Below are 26,476 nucleotides of genomic sequence, written 5' to 3'. Positions count from 1 at the left end.
TGACGGCCACACCCGGCTGCTTTGTGGGGCTCCTTCTCAGACGAGCAGCTGTGTCGCTTCTCCCCAGGCTTCTGTGGGAAATATGTGACTAATACATAGCTAGCTCCATCTTTCTTGGAGCTGGAATTGGTCACTGAGCAGAGGAAAGACTCACTCGGAGAGATCATCACCATGACCTAGGACTTCTGACATGTCTGGCCTACAGGCTGAGTCACTCACATCTTGGTGAATTTTTTAAAATTCTGTACTTTTTTGACATCTGGCAGTCTTGAGTTTTCGTGAGAGGAGGTGTGGAAAGACAGTGAAGAGGTCAGCTGTCTGTATTGTGGTCATCAAGGCTATTGTTTTCATCCCCATTAGAAAGGCCTTCCCTTCGGAAGTGTTATCTTCACTGGAATAGTTCCGTAGTCTTCTCCATCAGAGAAGCTGGGTGTGCCCTGCCTTGAGACCCAGTGCCCACTGAAGCTCAGAGACGTTTGATATTGTGTCTTCCATCCAGGTGCTGTGTCTGTGCTTCCTGCACTTGGGGCTGTCACCCCCTGTGGTGTGATCAGAGATCCCCCTCACGTTTTTAATTCTTACTGGAATATAGTTGATTACAGTGTTATGTTAGTTTCTGCCATACGGCAAAGTGAATCAGTTTTATATATATATATATATCTCCACTCTTTTTTAGATTCTGTTCCCATATAGGTCATTACAGAGTATTGAGGAGAGTTCCCTGTGCTATCCAGTAGGTCCTTATTAGTTACCTGTTTTATACATAGCAGTGTGTATATGTCAATCCTAGTCTCGCAATATATCCCTCCCCTGCTCCTTACCCCCAGTAACCATAAGTTTGTTTTCTACATCTGTAACTCTATTTCTGTTTTATAAATAAGTTCATTTATACCCCTTTATTTTAGATTCCACATATAAGCAATATCATATATTTGTCTTTCTCGGTCTGACTTACTTAACTCAGTATGACAATCTCTAGGTCCATCCATGTTGATGCAAATGGCATTATTTCATTCTTTTTATGGCTGAGTAATATTCCACTGTGTATTTGTACCACATCTTCTTTACCTACTCTTCTGTTGATGGGCATTTAGGTTGCTTCCATGTCCTGACTGTTGTAAATAGTGCTGTGATGAACACTGGGGTGCATGCATCTTTTTGAATTAATGATTTTCTCCATATATATGCCCTGGAATGGAACTGTTGTATCATATGGTAGCTGTATTACTAGTTTTTTAATGAACCTTCATACTGTTCTCCATAGTGGCAGTACCAATTTATATTCCCACCAACAGTGTAGGAGGGTTCCCTTTTCTCCACACCCTCTTCAGCATTTATTGTTTGTATATTTTTTGATGATGGCAGATTTTTTGATGATGGCCATTCTGACCGGTATGACATGATACTTCATTGTATTGATAGTTTTGATTTGGGTTTCTCTAATAATTAGTGATGTTGAGCATCTTTTTCTGTGCTTTTTAGCCATCTGTATGAGAGACCCCTTAGATGATCACACTTCCACTTACTGCCACAAAACCCACCAACAGTTCACCAAGAGACACACAAAGGTTGGTGCTCTTTTTTTGTGAGACACCAGAGGGATGCTGGCTTTGCCAATAGGAAGTGTCCTGAGATAGAATCTGGGGAGACAGCGATAGAATCTGGGGAGACAGCACAGGCAGCAGCATAGTTTTCAGTCTCTTAGAACCCCTGGGAAAGAGCAGAGCAACTTAGTAGCAAAACTTCATACCCATGAGCAGTGACAAAACTAGGTGACAAGAAATCCCCAAGGAACAGTGGGGCTTTTGGACGTTAGAACAGGAAAAACACCACAAATAGTGAATACTGAAAAGCACAGAGGGTCAGTATGAGAGGAACAGCTGGAAGTGGGAGTCCTTTTACTGATTCCAAGAGTGATGAGTACAAGTAGCCTGCAGGGAGGGAGCTTCCCTGATAGCTCAGCTGGTAAAGAATCAATCCACCTGCGATGCAGGAGACCCCAGTTCAATTCCTGTGTTGGGAAGATCTGCTGGAAAGGGATAGGCTATCCACTCCAGTATTCTTGTACTTCTCTGGTGGCTCAGCTGGCAAAGAATCTGTTCACAATGTGGGAGACCTGGGTTCAATCCCTGGGTTGGGAAGATCCCCTGGAGGAGGGAACAGCTACCCATTCCAGTATTCTGGCCTGAAGAATTCCACGGACTGTATAGCCCATGGGGTTGCAAAGAGTCAGATACAACTGAGCAACTTTCACTTTCATAGCGTGCAAGGGAGGTCTAAAGCAGCAGTTCCCAACTCTTTTGGCACCTGGGACCAGTTTCATGGAAGACAGTTTTTCCGTGGATCTTGGTGGGAGGATGCAAGTGATGGGGAGCAGCTGTAAATGCAGATGAAGCTCCACTCACTCACCCGCTGCTCACCTCTTGCTGTGCGGCCAGTTCCTAACAGGCCACAGACCGATGCTGGTTCCACAGCCCGGGGGTTGGGGATCCCTGATCTAAAGAATCTAGAGCCTTCCAGCCACTGTGAACTCTGGAACTAACCAATCAGGTCCTCCTCTAGGATGACCATGTAGTGAGAAGCTGCCTGAAGTGAAATCAAACTGAACAAGATAGGGACAACAGAGGCTTAGGGGAGAAAAAGTCCCATAAGGGAACAGAACCTGGAAATTTCAGCAGTCATATATTTGAACACAACATGAACGTAATGGCAGAGAAGTGAAAATGAAAGTGTTAGTCACTCAGTCGTATCCGACTCTTTGAAACCCCATGGACTGTAGCCTGCCAGGCTCCTTTGTCCATGGAATTCTCCAGGCAAGAATACTGGAGAGGATTGCTATTCCCTTCTCCAGGAGCTTTGTAAAGTCAGAACGACACTGTTCTAGAAGTTCAGGAAAATGAATTTCATATGGAAACAAGCGATTGCAAAGCAGTGAGGTCAAATCCCGTACAAAGATTTTATATAAAAAGAAAATAAGGAGCAGACTACATTTCTAAAGAAAGCATGCCAAAAAGACATGGCTTTGGAACAATTCAGAACTGTAACCCAGGTCCAAATGAGCTGAAAGGCATTAAGAAATGATATAAAACATGAGGGAGGGAGGAACCAACATAAATCAGAATTATGAAAACTTAGAAATTAGATGACAGAGATCAGGAAAGAATTTTAAATGAAAAAAAATGAATAAACTAGTAAGACTACAAGATGAATATATACAAAAGGTAATTTTTAAGAGAAAAACTGGAAAAGTTTTAAAGTAAAAAAAAAAAAGAGGGATTTCCCTGGCAATCCAGAGGTTAAGACTTTGAACCTTCCAATGCAGGAGCACGGGTTCAATCCCTGGTCGGGGTGCTAAGGTCCCACATGCCTGTGGCCAAAAAACTAAAAGGTAAAACGGAAGCAATATTGTAACAAATTCAATAAAGACTTTTGAAATGGACCACATAAAAAAAGATCTTTAAAAAAAAGATAAATTTCAAAAGAAAGTGACATATGTTGAAGAGGGACAAAGGCATTTCAACACGTGGATAATAGGAACCTGTGAGGAAGGAAAACAGCAGTCTTGGGTCTGCACCTCTGCCTCTGCCCTCACGTAGCTGTCTCTGCTTCCTTGTCTCTCCTCCATGTTCCCTCGTGAGGACCCTTGTCCTTGGATTTAGTGTGTTAGTCGCTCAGTCATGTTCAACTCTTTGTGACCCCATGGACTGTACTCCACTAAGCTCCTCTGTCCACGGAATTCTCCAGGCAAGAATACTGGAGTAGGTAGCTTTCCCCTTCTCCAGGGGATCTTCCCAGCCCAGGGATCAAACCCAGGTCTTCCGCATTACAGATGGATTTTTTACCAGCTGAGCCACAAGGGAAGCCCAAGAATACTGGAGTGGGTAGCCTATCCCTTTTCCAGTGGATCTTCCTGACCCAGGAATCGAACTGGGGTCTCCTGTATTGCAAGTGGATTCTTTACCCACTGAGCTGTCAGGGAAACTCCCAAAGAGTCGGAAGCCATAACCAGAACAGCGTGCAAGTCTTCTTCCTCTCAGTGCTTCTAGCATCCTACTACCTGTGGGCTGCAGCAACCCCCACCAGCCCTAAAACTCGAGGGTTGCTCGCGCTTCCCTTCTGACTCTTTTATCCAACTACCTCACAAAGCTAAGGTGTAAACGATTATATTGATTTGATGTGTTCCTTTTGCTCCCCTGATAGCTCAGTTGGTAAAGAATCCGCCTGCAATGCAGGAGACCCCCATTCAATTCCTGGGTCAGGAAGATCCGCTGGAGAAGGGATAGGCTACCCATGCCAGTATTCTTTGGCTTCCCTTGTGGATCAGCTGGTAAAGAATCTGTCAGCAATGCGGGAGACCTGAGTTCAATCCCTGGGTTGGGAAGATCCCCTGGGAAAGGCTACTCACCCCAGTATTCTGGCCTGGAAAAGTCCATGAACTGTATAGTCATGGGGTCGCAAAGAGTCAGTCGGACACGACTGAGCCACTTTCACTTTTCACTTTTTGCCAGTGACCCCCTCCACAGAAGGCTCCATGCTTTCATCCAAAGAGGTAAATAATATACAACTTAAGCTGGGATGACAGAACCAAAGAGAAAGATATTTTGTGGCCAGGGAGAGTCCCTCGGTGCCCCATTGTGCCAAGAGCTGGCCAGAGAGGATCTACTCTGGCTCCCGGGCCTGCCCAGCCACCCCACCTCCCAGCATCTCAAGTCTCTGCCCAGCCCCGGGCCAGGTGTATAGCAGAAGGCATGTGTTTCATTGTCTCCATCTGCATGTCTGCAGCTCTGTTGAAAGAGGTAAGGACTTGGTTTGGTTTTTAAATTTTTCTGACTCTGTCTTAAGCCTGGAAATCAGGATTAGTAACCTTCACAGTTCTGACACTAGGGCATACAGCTGGTAAGAAAAAATGACTATAACTTTTTTTTTTCTGGGAAAATTTTTTCATTGAAATATAAAAGTGCTTTACAAGGTTGTATTAGTTTCTGCCATACAACAACATGGATCAGCTGTAAGTATACATATATAACCTCCCTTTTGAGCCTCCCTCCCACCCCGCACCATCCCACCCCTCTAGGTCATCACCGAGCGCCAAGCTGAGCTCCCTGTGCTGCACAGCAGCTTCCCACTAGCTGTCCATTTGACACATGCTGGAGTATGTATGTCAGTTTGTGTACTACAACATTTTAAGTGATTACATCTGTGAAAATAAATTCACATTTCCCCACAAATCCTCGAGGAAATGAAGGACCAATGGGATGAGGAGTGGAGTGAAATCTTGACATACACAAACATGCACACTCACACACACAATTATCTTTTAAACAGAGGTTGCCTGTCCGGGTTTGATGGGTTTTTTTTGTTTTGTGAGGCCGCCGCAAAAACCCCTGAAGTGACTTCATCCTGCCTGTGTTCAGTCCGCCTGCCCCTCATCTCGCTGAGTCAGCATCTGCTTGGGCAACCTCGGAAGACATTGGAATGCCTCCCCAGGGAAGAGAGTCAGGGAAGAGGAGAAGGAAGACAGGGTCGGGGGAGTGTGGAATTCTCCGTCAAAGAAGACATTTTCCAGTGAAGCATGGTTTTGCCAAGTGTGTTAGGTTTCTTGAACCCCTGGTGCCCTCTGCCTTTTGGATCCTGGACGTGTTTGCTGAGGACTGTGAAGTTAGCATTGTGAAAGGTAAAGGCTTCCTAGAGTCTCCCCCTCCACCCCCAGTCTTCGCTCCATTCTCAGAGGATGCAGTGACCATACTGACTGAGAAATCATCCTGGAAAGAGCAGCCTCCTTTTTTATTTTTTTAACTTTTTATTTTGAATTGGGGTGTAGCTGATTAACAGTGTTGGAATAGTTTCAGGTGAACAGTGAAGGGATTCAGCCGCACATATCCATGTATCCATTCTCTCCCAAATGGATACATGGATATATATATGTATGATTGAATCTCCCCTCTCCTAGGGGCAAAGCAGCCTGCTTTAAAATCTGGGAGAGAAGGGACCAGGCACAACTAAACCACACATGGGAGAGACCCCAGCTTCCAGTGACAGGGCTGATCAGCCCATCCAGAGGGAGAATTAGTTCTGCTCTGGTTACACTTTGCAAAGGAATGTTCTGTAGACCAGCAGGCACACAAGATGATACTGTGTGGTTTAAAGCGGAACAGATAAAGATGTGGTACAAGGAAATATTACTCAGCCGTGAAAATGAACGAAGCTGGATCATTTGCAGAGATGTGGATGGACGTAGAGACTGTCACACAGAGTGAAGTAAGTCAGAGAAAAGCCGATACCGTATATTAATGCATATATGTGGAATCTAGAAAATCAGGGAGCCTGTTTGCAGGGCAGCAGTAGAGACATTACTTTGGCCACCTTATGCAGACCGCTGACTCATTTGAAAAGACCCTGATGCTGGGAGAGATTGAGGGCAAGAGGAGAAGGGGACAACAGAGGATGAGATGGTTGATGGCACCACCGACTCGATGGAAATGGGTTTGGGTGGACTCCGGGAGTTGGTGATGGACAGGGAGGCCTGGCGTGCTGCGGTTCATGGGGTCTCAAAGAGTCGGACACGACTGAGCAACTGAACTGAACTGAATAAAGAGACAGAGAACAGACATGTGGACAGGGAGAGGTGGGGAGGAGAGATGAGAGAAATTGGGAAAGTAGCAGTGGCATATATATATATATGACCATGTGTAAAATGGATAGTTGGTGGGAAGCTGCTGTATAACACGGGGCACTCAGCTTGGAGGTCTGTGATGACCTGGAGGGGAGGGGGGAGATCCAAGAGGGAGGGATATGTGTGTACGTACATAGAGTTGATTTGCTTCATTGTACAGCAGAAACTAACACAATATTGTAAAGCAACTGTACCCCAGTAAATTTCTTAAAAAGTGAGGGCACAGAAAGGATATTCATTCTTCTTTATCCAGACACCCAGAGTGGATCATCTGTGTTCCATGGCCCTTGCAAATCCAACGAGATCTTTAGGTCCTCTGCACCCCATCCATTTCCACAGAGGAGTAAAAAACCTTGCACCAGCTTTCCCAACCCATTTTGATTTGCTTGCTAAATCTATTTGAGGAACGTTTCAACTCTCTTCATGTCTATTTTCCTACATATTTATTTCTTCTTAAAATTGGGCTTTTTGTGTGTGTGCATAAATATCAGTAGAGTTGAAAATAAAAATGTGTCTCTCCACCCAGCAATATGAGAAATTCTGCCCTTGATCGCCTCCTTCCTTTAGAAATTCATCTTTCAGTGGTCTCTTTCCATGCCAGCCCAGTTGCTTCAGCGTTCATAAAGTAAGGTAATTTGCAGTGATTAACCTTCAACACTATGAATAAAAACTTGCAATATGTTAGCAATGAGTTCTAAAATACCTGAAGACGAGCCATACCCGTGTTTAAGGTCAGATATGTGCATTTCACAAGGAAATGACGTCCAAGTTGGCTTTCATCATTTCGTTGCCTTTGCAGAGTGAGAGGAGGGCAGCCTGCCAGCCTCTCTCTTCTCCTCCCCCAAAATATCAGGAGAGATGTGTATGTTTCTCTCCTCAAACCTAACTTGGTTTTTGCATTATAACCCTAGTACATATCATCAGATCTCTTTGCCTGTACAAGGCTAAAAAGTTCTCAACTGATTTTCCAAGTGTCTGTAGGTAAACTGGAGCTAGTCCACAAACTCTGAAATTGCAGGGGAATATTGGTGTGCATGGGCCTAGGCGTTTTCAAAGATTGGTTGTTGTCATTCAGTCACTCAGCCATGTCTGACTCTTTGCGACCCTTATAGACTGTAACCCACCAGGCTCCTCTGTCCATGGAATTCTCCAGGCAAGTATTCCAGGCAAGAATACTGGAGTGGGTTGCCATTTCCTTCTCCAGAGGATCTTCCCAACCCAAGGAGCGAAACTACATCTTCTGCATTGACAGGCAGATTCTTTACCACTGAGCCACTGGGGGAAGCCCAAAAAGGGTCAGTGGCTCTCACTGAATTCTCAAAGGGGTCCATTATCTCCTGAATTTAAGGATCACTCCAGTCTGTCCTCTTCTTCATCACAACACCATCCCCATTATCTCTTTTTTCAATGTAACTTTAGTTAAAATGTTGATATTTTGTTCGTTATGAATTTATTTTGCATTTATTGGGAAAGTCAAAAAATTCCTTCGGGTTTTTCCATAACGTTGTACAGAAAAACCCAAAAGAATTTTTTGGCCAGCACAGTAGTTTGATTTTAAAATAATGCGTTAAAGCTATCATTCTTGTTTGTGATTCCTGAGCTTTCTGGTACTGCCTTCAGTTCTGCACCTGAAGTGAGCGCCTCGCCTACCTCACCCCAATCACAGACCCGAGTGGACTCTTAACCTGGCCTTTTTGCCTCCAGCTGCTCCACCTGCTCCCTGCCTGTCTCTGCATCTCTTCCTGAGCCGTCTTCCCAGCCTGTACACAGATGATGCCCACCCCTCCTTAAAACCCCATGCTGGGCTCGTATCTCCCACCAGACCCTTCACACAGCTCACAAGAACCCTTGCTTCAGCTTCTGAGGCTCCAGTGAGCTTTCAAAAACATTTCAGTCTCCTGAACGGATGACAAAGCTCAACAGATTTGCTTTGGGGTCTCTGCCCTACCCAGCTCCCCAGAATGCATTGAGCACTTTCCATGGACCAGGTGTGCAGAATCCTTTTTAAAACTTTTTTATTTGTTTTATTTTTGCCTATGTGGGTCTTCGTTGCAGCAAGTAGGCTTTCTCTAGTTTCAGTGAGCAGAGGCTACTCTCCAACTATAGTGCTCGGGCTTCTAATTGCAGTGGCTTCTCCTGTTGCAGAGCATGGTCTCCAGGTCTCGCGAGCTCAGTGGTTCCGGCTCACGGGCTACAGTGTGTGAAATCTTCCCAGGCCAGGGATCGAACCCGTGTCCCCTGCACTTCAGGGGGATTCTTCACCACTGGACCCCCAGGGGAAGTCCAGTGCAGAGCCTTTATATTAGTTATCTTACTTCACATTTAATTTTGCCCAAGGAGGTAAATACTGTCCTTGGCCTCATTCTACTGCTGAGGAAATTGAGATCCAGAGACATAACTTATCCAAGGCTACTGAGCAGGTGGCAGAACCAGTCTTTGAACTCAGGACTATCTGACTCCAAAACGCAAGTTTTTATCTAAAATATTCCATGCCTCTCACCACATTGGGCTTGCTGCCTAAAGGCAGAAATGTGGAGGAATTGTCAAACTCATGTTTGTAAGAATGATTAGCGGTCTCTGGGCCAGTTCTGCTGTCAATAGGTTTGCTGATAAAAACCCCTCTGTGGCTGAAACTGAATGAAAGCCAGAAAAACTCCACAAAATAAAGTTTATAAGGAAAATTTTTTCCAGGGACTCAAGTGGGACTTTGGATCAAAACATGCATGTATAGTATTCCTGCTCTTGGGGGGTTTGGCTGAAAAAACACTATTATAATCTTCCAACCTCCACTTGGAAACTGAGTGCTGAGATATAGGATGACCCTGAGGACAAAAATAGAAAATATTTGAGAACGTCCCATCCCCTAGTGATAGAATCTGTGTGCCAAGAGCAGTGATGAACAGATAGCCTCCCATCCAGGGTTAGGGGCAGACCCAGAGGAATGAGAACTCTGAAGTTTATCAGAGTCCATCCAGGACTGGGGTGGGGGCCAGAATTCAGCCTGCAGGGAAGGGAAAGGAATCAGAAAAGACCCCTGGGAAATGCTCTGGGAAGCAGCAGCTTAACAGGATCTAATGATAGTTTGTTTTATTTTGGAAGGTTTGTTTATCCTGAGGGACCCTGTACCCCCTTTGCAGAGGTCAGAAAGGGCTCAGAGTTCTGGATCTGCAGCTAAGCCAGACCTGCCAGGAGTTGAGTTTATGGTTAATTATTCCTAATCCCCTTGCATTTTTGCAGTGCATTTTAGCGTGCATTAGAATGCAAAGGGCTTTTGTATCCTTTATTTCCTTTGACAGAGAGGAAGTTCACTAGGCAGATATGGAAGACCAGGAACAGTTCTGGTTCTGGGGCCCATTGTGACCTTGGGGAAGTAACTCAACCTCTTGAGCTTCACTGTCTTCTGCAGATGCAGTTGTGCCAACCTGAGCTCTTTCACAGAATAGTTGCTAGGATGGCATAGGTGTGGAAGTGTTACCCACCTGGGTTCTTGGCCTCCTTAATCAATAGAAATTGATCAGGGGCCAGATAAGAAATTCAGGGAAGCATTTATCGGGGTCCTTGCTGCAGCAGAGGGGAGCAAGAACAAATATGTTTCCTTTGCTTGCTCGCCAAGGAGGGGTGAACTGGTTCCTTATATGGGGTGAGGGTAAGGGTGTATCCAGGAGTCAGGCCAGAGGGGTGGCTTAGGTGGTCTGCCCACCCCTTTGGTGGTGTTGAGTGCAGGTTGTATGTGCAGTATCCTACTTTTGCTTCCTACACCCTGTTTTTGCTCCAGTGGCTGAAGTTGGGTTTTGGTCTTTTTGTATCTTGTCCTTAATTTTATTGCCCCAACCACGCATGCACACCATTATTTTTAATCCCTTATTCCTTGTGTTCTGTTGCTCAAGGAGATTTGTCCAGGTACAAGCACTGCAGCAATGAGCCCGAGATCCCAACCTGTCTCAGAAGCATCTGGTAGTGGCAGTGAACCTCACAGATCAGAAGTGTCCTACCTGGTGAGAAGGGTGTTAGGAGAGGGTGGCAGTGACCGGCTGCAGAGCTCTCCCATGGGTAGGTTACTAGTATTGGGGTTCTTTGGTCTTACAAGCTGGCATTACCAGGGGACCACTGTGTGCCAAGCATGATGTGAGTATCACTGAGCAGTTGCCTTCAGCTACACAATTAGTGATTTGATTTCCCAGAAGGTAGAAGCAGCAGTGAGGGGCGCTGGTAATTTGGACTCAAATCTGACAAATGAGAAATTGGTTGACCAAGTAGAAATGATGGGAAATTTTGGTGAGAATGAAAACATCATCTTGGAATTGGGGAAGAGAATTAAAAGGCATGAGCAGATGTCTTCTCTTGACTAGAAGAAGACAAATGATTTCAGTTGAGGGGAAAATGTACCTAAGGATCCGTGATCTGAAAGGAGTCAAAACCAAGTCTAAAGAATCAGGGTGCTCTTGAAAATGAATTCTGGCGTATCAACTGCACAGGGAATGAGAAGGAAGAAGACGATGAAAGAATCTGATGAAGCTATTGAGGGGACATTCTCTGATTAGCTCCATTTTTAAATAGATCTTTTTAAATATAAAAGTAACACATGCTTAATAGAGAGAATTGGGAAATAAAGAATGGGAAGGAGACAGTAAACATCACCTGTCATTTGGTTGAGTGATGGTTGCTGTTAATATTTTTATGTTGCCTTATAATATTTTTCCATAAGTTGTTTGAGATTATAATAAATATGTCCACATGTTATTTGGTGATTTTTCCACATATATAGATCAGTTCAGTTCAGTTGCTCAGTCGTGTCCGACTCTTTGCAACCCCATGAATCACAGCACACCAGGCCTCCCTGTCCATCACCAACTCCCGGAGTTCACCCAGACTCATGTCCATCGATTTGGTGATGCCATCCAGCCATTTCATTCTCTGTCGCCCCCTTCTCCTCCTGCCCCCCAATCCCTCCCAGCATCAGAGTCTTTTCCAATGAGTCAACTCTTTGCATGAGGGGGCCAAAGTATTGGAGTTTACTTTTTATAAATATTGTGTTATTGGCTGCATCATTCCTACCAGAGATGTTGTTTATAGATTCCTTAACTATTTCCTTATGGATGTTCCCAGTTTTTTAAACTATTAAAAATAATACTGCAGTGAACATCTTTGTGCATGAACAGTTTCTCTTTGTCTGAAATTATTTTCTTAAGGTAAATTCCCCAAAGTTAACATTTATAGGGCCCTTGAACTATCACCACATTATTTACCAGAAAGATCATGGCAGTTTATCTTCCCACTGTTTTCTGTGTACCAGTTTAATGAGCTCAGATTTTTTAAGAGGAGGAAGGAACAACTTACTGAAAATAAAAATTTTTTTAAATACAAAAAATGAAATTTTGCCATCTGCAACAACATGGATATACCCAGCAGGTATTTTGCTAAGTGAAATAAATCAGAGAAAGACAAATACTGTATAATATCACTTATATGTAGAATCTAAAAAGTACAACCTACCAGTGAATGTAACAAAAAAACAATAGACTCACAGGTGTAGAGAAGAAATTAGTGGTCACCAGTGGAGACGATGGGGAGGGAGGAGAAAGATGGGAGGAAGGGAACAAGAGGTACAAACTACTAAGTGTAAAATAAGCTACAAGGATATATTATACAACACAGAGAATATGGCCAGTATTTTATAATAACTATATGTGGAGTATAATCTTTAAATATTGTGAATTACTGTGCACTTTTATAATATCCTACATCGACTATACATCAACAAAAAAATTTTTTGGATATATAATGGAGAGATTTTTATTTTTTTAAAACTTTATTTTGTATTTGAGTATGGCTGGTTAGCAGTGTTGTGATAGTTTCAAGTGAACAGCGAAGGGACTCAGCCATACATGTACATGTATCCATTCTCCCTCACACTCCCCTCCTCTCCAGCCTGCCACGTAACACTGAGCAGAGTCCCATGTGCCATGCAGCAGGTCCTTGTTGGTTATCCATTTCAGATACAGCAGTGTGTACATGTCCATCCCAAACTCCCTGACTCTCCCTTCTCCCACCCCCTCCAGCAACCATAAGTTTGTTCTCCAGGACTGTGAGTCTCTTTCTGTTTTGTAAGTTCATTTGTATCCTTTCTTTTCAGATTCCACGTATAAGGGATGTCATATATTTCTCTTAAAGGGGAGTTTTTTTTAGATCTAGAATGTTAAAGCTAAGTGAGCTAAAAACAATGGGAGATACCTAAGAAAATGGTGTGTTTGGAGGGGCAGAAAGAGAACAAGCGTGGTCTCAGTACAGGCTGAGTTGGTGGCAAAGAGAAAACAAAACTGGACAACTTCTCTCTTTCCTCCCCCTCTTCCATCAAGGAGGGTGATTGTCAGACTGAAACAGGTAGTACAAACTGCCATAAGGGAATTGAAGCCCAAGGAGGATGAGTTGATTATAGAAACGAATCTAAGTCATTCTAAATAGATTCAAGGCTCTTGGCCCAGACAGATGATATCCCAGAATAGAGAATTTACAAGGGTGAAAGGTCACTGATAGTGATCCCTAAGGTTTGCAGGAAATGGAAGAGCTCCTAAAAGAGAGAATACGAACCACTATTTACCCTATGCTCAGAAAATGAGAAAAGGGGGTATGTACAGACTAAAAATAGCTGACCTGATACAACTTACAGATGAAATTCAGGAGAGATTTTCAAACATGTATGTTATGAGCACTTAGGAAAAAGTTATTTTTTTTTTCCTAGCACTTAGGACCCAATCACCTGCTCCTTTTTTTCATCTTATTCAATAAAGGTTCTGTAGATTTTGTAGTTATTGTATTTCTGGACATCAAAAAAGCATTTTATTTGTATTTTGGATGGTTCCTTTTATGGCTGAACTAGAAAGATGTAGTTTAAATACTGGAGTAGTTAGGTGGGTTGATAATTGAACACCTGTATGCAAATGGGGCCAGGGCTTCCCAGGTGGCACAGTGGTAAAGAATCCACCTGCCAAGCAGGAGATGTAGGTTATATCCCTGGGTCAAGAAGATCCCCTAGAGAAGGGAATAGCTACTCATTCCAGTATCCATCTAAAAGGAGGTGGCTGGTTTGTCACCAGAAGGCTCTCTTCTCAGCCCTCAGCTAGTCAGCACTGTGTCAGTAACTTGTTGAGGTAACGGATGCTTGTCAAAGGCAAAGTTGACAAGAAGCTGTGGAGTATGGATGAGACTAGATATAGGCTCAGTCTGGAGGGACTGCTGCAGCCTGGAATGATGATGGAAAACGGCAAGGTGAAAATCTAATCCTGGTTAACATACTTTCTTCACAGGTGGGTTACAAACAGCAGCTATGTATGCGCAGGATAGGGAGATTGTAAAAACAGTCATGGTGGTAACTGTGAAATGCTCGCTCTGTGCCGAATACCGTCCTTTGTCTCTTCTACCATCATTGTATCATCTTACTCTGTACTCGCTTTATGTCATCTGCACATTTGACAAACGTATCATCTGTGATTCAGTGGCACTCAATTGTCAAGTTGAGAGTGGTCCTCACTCTCCAGTTGAGGCAAGTGAGACTCAGAGAGGTTAAGAAACCTGTCCGAGATCACACAGCAGGGACACAGAGTTTCCGAGCTGGTGCTCTGTGCCTACTTGCTTAAATACTGTGAAAGTTCACACAATCACTGAAACTTCTCTCTTTTTTTTAATCCTGAATTTAATGTCCTGCCAAAACACCAAAATAACCTTAGAGAGGCAAGAAATTAATAAATAGGAACTTTGGGCTAGACCGACTGGGTTCAAATGTTGGCTCTTCCACTGGGTGTGTGACTTTGGCCAGTCGCTTAATTTCCTAGTGTTCCAGTTTTCTCCTCTGTAAATAAGGATGGTGAATGTTTCTATTGTATAGGATCCCTGTGGGGATTACATGAGTTACAAACAGAAGACATTGAGAACAGTGCCTGGCACACAATAAATGCTTCTAAGTGTTTGCTGTTCCAGACATCCCTGGGTATCCACGTGGCAGAGTGATTCTAGGACCCCCTCTCCCCGCTAGATACTAAAATCCATAGATGCTCAAGCCCCTTACATAAAATCGCATAGTATTTGCATATAACCTACACATACCTTCCCATGTACTTTAAGTCATCTCTAGATAACTTTATAATTCCTCACACAATGTAAATGCTATGTAATCTGTTGTGACTACGATGTAAACGCAGTGTGAATAGTTGGCAGCACACAGCAAATTCGAGTTATGCCTTTGGGAGCTTTCCAAAATTTTTTTATTTGGAATATTTTTGATCCGAGGGTGGTTGAATGTGGAACCTCAGTCTAAGGGGCCACTTGAGAATCCGTCTGGTGGTGTTGAGTGGGTCTGATTTTCAGTCCCATCTCCACCATTTCCACTTATTGTGTACTGCAGTTTTCTCCTTTATAAAATGAGAAGAATCATCATTGTGGTGAAGACTTGCGTAAATGCTCAGTGTTCGCTATTATTATTAATAAAAACACTGTCCAGAGATAGAAAGGTTCAAGTCCTGCCTCTGGTACTACGTTTAGGAATGGGAGCCACAGAGGATCTCAGGAGGAGGCAGGCAGGCTGGTGAGGCTCTGAAAAAGGCAGTACCGAACTTCTGTTTGGACCGATGAAGGATGTTTAATCCAAAGGCAAGATGACTAAGCAAGGAAATGATAGCTCTCCCCACTGTCAAGGGCAACAGAATGGTTCTTTGTCATCAGATCAAGTTATGAGACTCCATGGGCGGTTGGAAAGAGTCAGGGAACCTGGGACAGCTTGAGGAGGGCTCAAACTCAACTTTTCCCAGCTTCAGTTTCCTCATGAGTCAGATGGGTGGGGGTTGTCTTCTGTCTTTTCTGCTTGTGTCCTCTAAGCCATTGATTCTGCAGCCAATTTCTGTGTATACAGAATGTTTAGGATAAAGGCTGCTTCTGATGAATGTTTACTACAGCAAAAGAGCTTGAAATGAGTATTATGCAAACCAGCAAAATCCTCTAATGACTCTGAGGCCCTATTTCCTCATCTTTCAACTTGAAGTGAGACTGCAATGGGTTTCACGGGGCCTTTTGGAGAATAGCCTGAGGTCATCCATGTGAAAGCACCTTCTTAAAATGTTATGTTTATTATTGGGTAATAATAACCCATTACAGGGTTATAAATTTTCAAGAATTAGAATATAGTAAAAATACTCATAAGCACCAGCATCTATTTAAAGTAACTTAATCTGTTTTCCGTGATTCAGAGGAGCCTTCAGGAAGTTTCAGAGTCTCCGGGTCATGGTTGTGAGCATGGAGTTGCTCTGAAGGAAAAGGTCCTGGCTGCTTAAGTTCTTTGGATTTTAGGATTCACATTAAGTGGAAGCATGTTGACCATATTAAACCCAGAAGGGAATAGAGATCACATACTCTAAGCCCCTCATTTAACAGATGAAACCACAGAGAAACTGAGTGACTGGCCCAGAAACACATGTTACTTAATGGCAGACCTGGGAGTAAGATCCAGGTCCCTGCCTCCCAGCACGCTTTCCATCATTAGTTTAAACACAACTCAGAAAGTCTGAAATGAGGCTAAGCGTGTACTGATGAACGTGGCTGCTCCTTTGAATGTGGAATTGGAGAACTATCAGAAGGAAGTTTAAGGGTCTGGGTATGTCATTAAAGGGTACAGCCCCATGAACTTGACTTGACCCACTTGGTGGGGAGAAAAAGTGCAGTGGAATGGTTAGTAATTTTCTTAAGCATAGCAGTTCCTTTCTTCTGTATAAAATCATTCTCAGCTATCCTCTGAAGTTAAACGACATTCCAAATGCGGGTCACGGTGGCTTTTGCAGGCTTGTTATGTGCACAGGGAGCAACATGATGTAGGCACAGTATAATAATGGTCTCTATCTATTTTCTTTTCACTAACGATCATTAACATATATGTTCTCTAACTTTATTGTTTTTTAAAAATATGTATTTATTTATTTGGCTTTGCCGGGGTTTGGTTGTGGCATGCTGGCTCTAATTCGCTGACCAGGGATCAAACCCAGGCCCCGTGTATTGGGAGCTCGGTTCAGCCACTTGACCATCAGGGAGGTCCCTTTGTTGAGTTACTGTTGCACAAGGTAAGTGTGAAGCAAGTTGCGTGTGATGCATTCCTCCCTGGTCTTGCCCTATGCGTTGTTAGCTGTCTCCTCAGGATCAGTGTCTACGCAGCAAGTGCCCGTGAGCAAGTAGCTGGTGATGCAAAGCCCTCCTGGATGTGTTAAAAGCAGAGTCCCGCCTCCACCTCCTTACTCTTCCCTTGTATAAATGTATTTCTCCAGGCATCTACAGGATTTTTTGCTCTATTTTTAGTTCGTTGATAACTTGAGAAACCTCCCAGGATCAAAATCTTGAATAGGGAAGATGCAGTTCCCTCAGTCTTTTCTGAATCCCGAATAGATGTTGAAAATGAATCTGAATGGGAAGAACGTGGGTCAGAGAATGTGGTGCGGAAGAGCACAGACTCAGAATCCAAAACGGCCTGGTTTGGAATCCCAGCTCCTTTTGTGACTCTGGCCGCAAGCCTTTGAGCAAATCCCTTAAATGCACTGGGCCTCAGTTTCCTCACCCTGAAACCTATCTCATAGGGTTGCTGTGAGCATGCAGTCAGATCAGCTGATACTTACTTATAAAGTGCTCACAACAGTGCTGGATGGTCGAAGTGTTTAAAAGATGACTCTGGGTCCAAGGCTGTAACACGCAGGCCTTAGGGTCTTGAGGTTTGAGCAAAGGGGGCTTCTTTTTCCTCAATTAGACTAGCAAAGCACATCCTACACCAGGACTTTTTCAGGAAATAGCAGGGGGACTTGACTTTGAACACCAGAGTTTGTTTGTTTTATCTTAAATGTATTTATCTTTGGCTGTGCTGGGGTCTTCATTGCAGCTCACAGGCTTTCTCCAGTTGCGGTGAGCGGGGGCTGCTCTCCGCTGTGGTGCGTGGGCCTCTCATTGCAGTGGCTTTTCTTGTTGCGGAGCATGGGCTCTAGGGCATTCGGGCTTCAGTAGTTGTTCACGAGCTTAGTTGTCCTGCAGCACTGTGGAATCTTCCCTGCCCAGGGACTGAACCCGTGTCCCCCTGCATTGGCAGGCAGGTTCTTAACCACTGGACCACCCGGGAAGTCTCAAACACCAGAGTTTATTATCAAGCCTCTTTCCAGCTCAGTGAAATGTGTTCACAGTCTCTCCTTGGAAGAGCGGTGGCGATTCTGATAAACTTGTAGCCTGGCCTCCAGCAGGTAGCTTGGTCTGTTGGGGTCACTTTTGTAAAACTGCTGAAATCGTCATGATGTTTCCTGAACTGACTGGGATTCACCGGGTCCCCTGAGCCCACAAGCCCAGAGCCTTAAAGTGGGTCCCCTGGCGAGGGGGTTTCCGCGTTATGGTTTTGCTTGCTTCGGGGGCTGGGCTGTAGGGGAGATTAATGGGAAGTGAAAAGAGAAACAGTTGTTCTCAACCGGCAGGTCTGTTTGGAGTCTGTGACTCTTCTTGTATTTAGGGAAAAGATTACTCATGAGTATTTTCTTCCATAGAATATAAAGAACCTCAAATTACTACTTGTGTCCCCCACCCCCTTCTCACCCGCCTCTCTTGTTTCAGTGTCTCCTCTGCAGAAACTTCAGCATTTTACTCTCATTTCCCCTCCCGAGTGGGATTCGGTTCTGTATTTGCCTTGGCACTCGCACTTCCAATAAGCAACCCCATCCTTTTTCCTGTTTCTGACCGAGCATCTTCTGCTCTGTGGTCCTCTCACCGCCAGGCACTTCCTTCGGCCACACTTGGCCGGTCCTCACATTTGTCCCCAAAGGGCTGGCTGTGCTCTCGCTGCTCATGTGAAGGAGGAGAAAAGTCCCTAATAACTAGTCACCCTGCTGTTCCTCTTCAGAGGTGACACCATTGACTGTGGAAGCCAACTCTTAAGGTTTCTTCACTGGTTCAGAAGTTGAGATCTTGCTGAGCCGTTTTCATGCCCATCCCCACCTCCCTATGGTCCCAGATATGCATCTTTAAGGTCATTGGAAAGAGTTGGGGTACCTCCTATGTCCAAGAGCCATTTTTTAAAACTTTTAAGAGTTCAGGTCTTAAAGATTGCAGTTATCACCGAATATTGGCTGTATTTCCGTGTCGCAGCATACATCCTTTGTGCCTCCCACTTCACCCACCCCAGTTGCCCCCCTGCCACTAGTAACTACAGTTTCTTCTCTATAGCTGTCAGTCTGCTTCTGCTTTGTTATATTCACTAGTTTGTTATATTTTTCAAATTCCACATATAAGTGATATCATACATTATTTGTCTTCCCCCAATTTATTTCACTCAGCATAAGGCCCTCCAAGTCCATCCATGTTCAAGGACCATCTTTCATAGGCATTGCTTCTTGGCCCAGTCATGAGTCCAAAACAAAACCCTGAATTCTTTAGTGGCTGTGTGTATTCTCAAGATCATAGAGCAGTAACATATTGCATGGTGTTATTTTACAGTGCCCCTTTATTCCCCATGTGACAAAAAAAAAAAACAATTATGAAACTTAAAAACCAAGAAAAAAACATCTGTGTTGCTGTATTAGTCACTCAGTCGTGTCTGACTCTTAGCGACCCCGTGGACTGTAGCTCACCAGGCTCCTCTGTCCGTGGAATTCTCCAGGCAAGAATACTGGAGTGGGTAGCCATTCCCTTCTCCAGGGGATCTTTCCCACCCAGGGATCAAACCTGGGTCTTCTGCAAAGCAGGCAGATTCTTTACCATCTGAGCCACCAGGGAAGCTCATCTCTGATTTCAGCGCCCATAGTTCTTTATCCATGCCCAACACAGTGGACCAGTTTCAGAAGGACTCCCCCAGAGTTCAAGGAAACCAGCTGCTGTTCCATAAAACTAGACTTTGCAAAGGAGCCCCCTAGAAGACAGGGCCACTGGTCCTGCCCAGAGATCCCGAATCTTCTCAAGGGCACTGAGCAATTCCATTTCCTCTTCCACCCAGGAGGAAAAGTAGCCCATCCAAATAGACCAGTTCTTTGTGATGCCTGACAGGTGAAAGGTCTTTCTTTCCAGGGTCAGACTGAAGGACACTGTCAGAGCACACTCACAGAGTCCCCTTAGCAAGTTTAAGTAACCACCAGTAAATAACAGACTGAAGTTCTTCTTAGCAAACATTGATTCTGTTTTGAATCAATTTGAGCTGTTAGTTCATACAGTATTTTAGAGAATAAAGCACTCTTGAGCATCTAGCTTTTAACCCATCAGTTCTTAAACAGTTGGTTTCAGGATTTCTTTCGATCCCTTAAAATTATTGAAGACCCCCAAAAAGCTTTGCTCATGTCGCTTTTATCTATCTATGTGTACTGTATTGGAAATTAAAACCAAAAATTTTTACTGTTTGTTGTAATATATATCAAAATATGTGTTAACTTGCTAAAAAGTAATAAGCCAAGTATATGTTAACATAAATATGTATTTATGAATATGTTTTCCAAAACCAAAAAAAAATCAGTGAAAGAGTGGCATTGTCATAAATTTTTGGAAGTCTTTTTAATGTCTGGCTTCATTTTTAAAAAGGCTGGATTCTTGTGTCTGCTTTAATATCACTTGCTGTGTAGCTGCTAGGAAATTCCACTGTATGCTCATGAAAGATTGAGGATAGAACAACAACAGGAAAGACAAATGACCTCTTCATATTGTTACAAAGAGTTTTGACTTCTTAGACACCCTGAGATGGTCTTGGGAACCTGGAAGGGTGCCTGGATCACACTTTGAGAATCACTGTTCTCTAAACCACTCGTATGGTATGTCAGTTTCCCACAACCACAGAATAAAATGAAAACACAGACTCACAGTCAGGCTTCCAGACAGAGATCCAGCCTGAGCCATCCTCTTGGCCTCGGGGGCCACCCTCCCTCCACCCCACTCCTGGTCCTATCAGAGTTCAAGTGCCACCCCCACCAGGAAGTTCTAACATGAACAAGTACCTGGTATCCTTACCTTGCCCTCTCATTCCCAGAGGCTAGGCTGATAGTGCCCCCGAGACAAGTGAGTTGCTCTTTCCAGAAGAAGTTGCAGGGAACACTATATTATTTGGCATCTCTGGCAGGTCAAGCCCCACTCTGGAACATTCTTACTTCAAAAGGACACTGGGCTGCCATCAAATCAGTTCTGTGCATGGAATTCTCCAAGCAAGAATACTGGAGTGGGTTGTCATGTCATACTCCATGAGATCTTCCCGACCCAGAGATCAAACCCAGGTCTCCTGCATTGCAGGCAGATTCTTTACCCTCTGAGCCACCAGGGAAGCCCTGTGATTCTACAACAGCCTCCAAAGCCCACTGACGTGATTATGACTCTGCATCTCCTCAGGTGCTTCAGGCCACCATAGAGCTGCACCTTCAGGACCGACTGGGAATCCACATACCCCTAGAACTGCAGCTGGGCAAGGAAAAACAGGGCTGTGAAACCTATGGTTCCTTAAAGACACAAAAAGCAATTCTCGCCCCCAACACACATTTTGCCTCTAAATAAAAAAGTCATTTGATATCACACTTTGACACTTATGAAGCTAGAGTTCTACCTGAGATTCAGAGTTGCACCCTAAGGGCTCTTCAGACATGGAGACTCAGTTTTGTTAACCATTCAGAAATCTTTTCCCTTTATTTCAGCTGTCTAACTGATGAGATCTTTTTTCTCTCTTTTCTTTCTGCCTTGCTCTCTCTCCAACAGGCTTGCAGCCAATGTTCTGGAGCAGAGATGACGTAGCCCAGTGGCTCAAGTGGGCTGAAAACGAGTTTTCTCTAAGGCCGATTGACAGCAACACGTTTGAGATGAACGGCAAGGCTCTCCTACTGCTGACCAAAGAGGACTTTCGCTACCGGTCTCCTCATTCAGGTGAGAGTCTGGACTCTGGACCTGGGCTCAGCCTGGGAAGTCTGGTCTCCAGCGCTGGCCTTTGTCACCACTCACCCTCCCAAGAGATCTCCACGTCAGGTCTCCGTGAACGCAAAGACAATGACCCTGCTTAGTGGAGGGCAGATCCTGCTGATGAGGGCCAGTGTGAGGGGAGAAGAGGAAGGGTTTCCAGGTCCGGGAGAGACTTTTAGGAGCAGTGACCTAGTTTAGACCTGTAGACCCTGGAACTTAAGGGATCCAAGTGAACCACCATATAAGGAAGAAAATCCGTTCTTGCCCTTTCTCTCCACCTTGTTTCTGATTCTGAAGTCTTTCAGAAGAAGATGCTTGAGAATGAGTGTAGGATGCAAACTGCTTATTTAAAAACAAAGGCAGGAGAGGGCAGGGAATGAGTGGTGCAGAGGCAGGAGGAGTCAAAGGGAAGGAGAAACAAGTGAATGGGTGGGAAGGGCTGGGGAAGATGGAATCCTTGTGACTCAGGCAATTTGAGACCTAAATTCAAAGAGCTTTAGGTGATTTCTTTTGGAAGTTGTGAATCTTACGTTGAATAGTTTGTGTGTTGGTATCAGTCGCTCAGTCGTGTCCAACTCTTTGCAACCACATGGACTGCAGCCCGCCAGGCTCTTCTGTCCATGGGATTCTCCAGGCAAGAATACTGGAGTGGGTTGCCATTCTCTTTTCCAGGGGATCTTCCCAACCCAGGGATCAAACCTAGGTTTCCTGCATTCTTTACCGTCTGAGCCACCAGGGAAACCCGAATAGTTTGTACAGCTCTTGAAGGATACCAGTGACAGTTTCCTCTGGCTCATCCAACAAGAAAGATTTATCTAAATAATGGCTCCTAAGACCACATGGGAAAGTTTTCTTTAGTAAGAAGCTTTGGTACCTGCAAAATGTATTGCTGGTATGGATAAGAACTCAAACAGACTTTCTGATTTCATTTCTCACACTTGATGGATTTTTTTTGCTTAAATTTTTTGTGATGTGGACCATTTCCAAAGTCTTTATTGAATTTGTTACAATATTGCCTCTGTTTTATGTTTTGGCTGCGAGGTATGTGGGATCTCAGCTCCCCGACCAGGGATTGAACCCGCTCCCCTTGTGTTGGAAGGTGAAGTCTTAACCACTGAACTGCCGAGGAAGTCCCCTTGATGGATTTTTAGAGGAGATTTGGGAACTCCGTATGTCCAAGGGGAACCTTAGTCTCGGGTTTCTGCCTCTTGAGGACAGTTATTCAAGGACCTGCCCCCACTTTGATGTCACTTGTCTGGCAGAGACCCTTTCTTCCTTGACTTAAGGGCAAAGGTCCCGCACAAGGTCTTGGCTTTGTCCCCAGCTACGTTCACCCTTATTTACTCCTGGAGGCCAGCCAGGAGTTAATAAACTAGCTAACCGTCCTGAGGAAACGACCTGTCACACAGGGCAAGATAAGGATGTCCATAGAACTGTCGTGTCGCCCCAGCTTTTCCCAGTTGCAGCAGAACCGTTTAGAGGAGGAAATGATAAAGGGGAAGTTTCCCCCAGAAGTACAGATGTTCATGGAAACTTGAAAACTTCTACGGCTGAAAACCAGGGCACTGTGAAGGTTTTAGAAGGGACACAGACATACTTGAAAGATTTCATCTTCCATCATTGATTCTTTCTGTAGCCTCAGGATAAGAAAACTGTAAAATAACGATATAAATAAATAAAAGCAACCTGAAAGGAACCTCGAGAGTTCCTTTTAATTTAATGCAAAAACACTGCCCTTTTCTATTCCAGTGGAAACTCAGAGATTAGACTCAAAGTGGCAAAGTTCCCCATCTGGAGGGAAAAGTACGCTAGCTCATCAGTGTTCAAGAGAAGTCATTCATGTCGGGCAAACAAAGGAAAACACAATGATGTATTTTAAGTTGACTTGATTTAGACCTTGGGCATGCTTTCCTCTTGGTAAATCTGCCTCTGCCTACCCTCATATCTCAGGTACGCCTTTTTTTTTTTTTTTTTAACTTTCTGTTTTGTGCTGGAGTATAGCTGATTAACAGTGATGTAATCATTACAGGTGGACAGCAAAGGGGTTAGTCATACATATACATATGTCCATTCTTCTCCGAACTCCCTTCTTATCCAGGCTGCCACAGAAACATTGTCAGGTGCTCCTTTTTGTTGCTGATTTTTATTTCTCTGGTGACGTCTCAACTCTCCTTAAAGCTGGGAGCAGAGACATACCTAACCTGTCAGCACAGCCTTGCCAGTTTGTCGGGTCTTTGCAGGTGAGCCGTGTGGGAGGTTGGAAGGGAGCCCAGCACCCCGTTGAAGGCAGGATCACACTGAACCCGAAGGCAGAGGCAGCTGGGGAAGGAGAGAGCAGGACGAATGGGCCTCAGAGAAGGAGTGGAGCTGGTCTGGAACGTGAAGGATGGAACTGCATGACGGGTCATTGGAGCAGCGTTAACTTAGTGGGTTTGGGTGGCCGTGAGGAAGCCCACCTGGAGATGGAAGAGGCAGTGTCAGACTGTTGCGCTCGGTGGAACACGGTTGTCAAAACCACGGTTAAGAGGGAGCAGTAGAAATTCATTCTGTGAGTGTTCCCTGAGCAGCTCCACGCCAGAGGACAAGAGAGCTGGCTGAGGAAGTTAAGGGAGAGAGAAGTGATTTCCAGCCGGCTTGTCAGATGAGGCTCAGTTGTGTGGTAGGCGAGCCAGACTTTGAAAGCTCTGAAAGGTGAGCAAGACGCCAGGAGGGAAAGGTGTTGAGGAGGTGAGGCCAGTTCATGTGGAGGAGGACCGTGGAGACGAGTTTTCGTTTGAAACACTGTTCGTCACTACTCATCACCCCTCACCCTTGTCTGCTTGCCTCTTCAAATTTTGCTACTTTCTCCAGGAGCACTTTCCCTGACTCTCCCGTCTGCACATCCCTGGCTCCACCCCACCTTCCTTTGCTCCACACCCCCTGCCTCAGTCTGGGTGAGGTGCTGGTCCTTATGTTTTCTCCTTTTGGCTGCACCACGTGTGGGATCTTACTTCCCTGACAGCGAGTGAACCTGTTCCCCCTACATTGGAAGCACTGAGTCTTAACAGCTGGATCACCAGGGAAGTCCTGTTGATCCTTTTCTGTTCAGTCCCTCAGTTGAGTCCGACTCTGTGATCCCATGGACCGCAGCACGCCAGGCATCCCTGTCCTTCACCATCTCCCGGAGCTTGCTCAAACTCATGTCCATTGAGTCGGTGATGCCATCCAGCCATCTCTGTTGTCCCCTTCTCCTCCTGCCTTCAATCTTTCCCAGCATCAGGCTGTTTTCTAATGAGTCAGTTCTTTGCATCAGGTGGCCAAAGTATTGGAGTTTCAGCTTCAGCATCAGTCCTTCCTGAATGAATATTCAGGACTGATTTCCTTTAGGATGGACTGGTTGGATCTCCTTGCAGTGCAAGGGACTTTCAAGAGTCTTATCCAGCATCAGAATTCAAAAGCATCAATTCTTTGGCTCTCAGCTTTCTTTATGATCCAATTCTCACATGCATGAGTACTGGAAAAATGGATGGACCTTTGTCAGTAAAGTAATGTCTCTGCTTTTTAATATGCTGTCTAGGTTTGTCATAGCTTTTCTTCCAAGGATCAAGCGTGTTTTGATTTCATGGCTGCAGTCACCATCTGCAGTGATTTTGGAGCCCAGAAAAATAAAGTCTGCCACTGTTTCAGTTGTTTCCCTATCTATTTGCCATGAAGTGATGGGACCAGATGCCATGATCTTCTTTTTTTGAATGTTGAGTTTTAAGCCAGCTTTTTTACTCTCCTCTTTCACTTTCATCAAGAGGCTTTTTAGTTCCTCTTTGCTTTCTGCTATGAGGGTGATGTCATCTGCATATCTGAGGTTATTGATATTTCTCCTGGCAATCTTGATTCCAGCTTGTGCTTCATCCAGCCTGGTATCTGGTATGATGTACTCTGTATATAAGTAAAGTACACAGGGTGACAATATACAGCCTTGACATACTCCTTTCCCAGTTTGGAACCAGTCTGTTGTTCCATGTCTGATTCTAACTGTTGCTTCTTGACCTGCATACAAGTTTCTCAGGAGGCAGGTGAGGTGGTCTGGTGTTCCCATCTCTTTAAGAATTTTCTGCAGTTTGTTTTATCTCAGAGCATTTCCTAATTCTGTCATGGCCCCTGACACACGTACACAGGGTTCACACTGTGATACATGAGAATGTTTTCTATTCCATATCCTCTCTCAGAGTAGAAAGTTCAGGCTGCGTCCTGTTCAGCTGCCGTGTCTCCAGTGTCTAGCACAAGGCATGACATCTGGTTGGCACTCAATAAATATTAGCTGAATTATGACATAACCCAAGAGTATCTTACAGCCAGTTAAGGAGTTTGGATGTTATTTTGCAAATAACAGGAAACCACTGAAAGGTTCTGATCAGGAGAAAGATATGATTGAAGCTCTCCTTTTGGTCAGTCCCCTACATACAAATGAGTTCTATTCTGAGAGCGGATTCGTTAAGTCCAGTTTGTGCATAAGTTCAACATAGTTAGCCTCAGTACCCAACTAACACAATCTCCTATTTAGTACTGTACTGTAATAGGTTTATAATGCTTTTCACACGAATAATACATTTTAAAAAGCAATAAATACGGCATTTTTTATCTTACTCTATAGTACTTTGAAAAGTATAGTAGTGTAGTCCAGCAGCTGGCACACAGGGGCTGGCAGCCAGTGACCAGGCAAGAAGAGTTACTGACTGGAGGAGGGGCAAGAGGGGGGAGATGGTGGAGCTGAAGGAGCATCAGCGATGGGAGACAGAAGGCAAGCACAGTCGCATCTCTGAAAGTTTGCAACTTGAAGGTTTGTATGTAGGGGACTTGCTCTACAGACACTTGCCATCCGTGCATAGGGTAGATTCACTGGGTCACTAG

General features: G+C 44.6%; 1 protein-coding gene across 4 annotated transcripts in view; it reads left to right on the top strand.

Moving 5' to 3' along the window:
• ETV6 (ETS variant transcription factor 6) overlaps positions 1 to 26,476 on the top strand; it is a 284,029-nt gene that overhangs the window by 208,395 nt on the left and 49,158 nt on the right. For all 4 annotated transcript variants that reach the window (XM_088837320.1, XM_088837317.1, XM_088837319.1 and 1 more), the window contains one exon: positions 21,395 to 21,559. In XM_088837320.1, coding sequence (XP_088693446.1) covers positions 21,406 to 21,559 — 154 coding nt within the window. In that variant the 5' untranslated portion in view covers positions 21,395 to 21,405. The remainder of the gene's footprint in view (positions 1 to 21,394; positions 21,560 to 26,476) is intronic.

Source organism: Moschus berezovskii, chromosome 6 (assembly GCF_049115385.1).
Source record: "Moschus berezovskii isolate FMDL1 chromosome 6, NW_MosBer_1.0, whole genome shotgun sequence".
Lineage (NCBI taxonomy): Eukaryota > Metazoa > Chordata > Mammalia > Artiodactyla > Moschidae > Moschus > Moschus berezovskii.
Note: the sequence above shows the minus strand (reverse complement) of the source record. Positions and strands in the feature narration are given on the sequence as shown.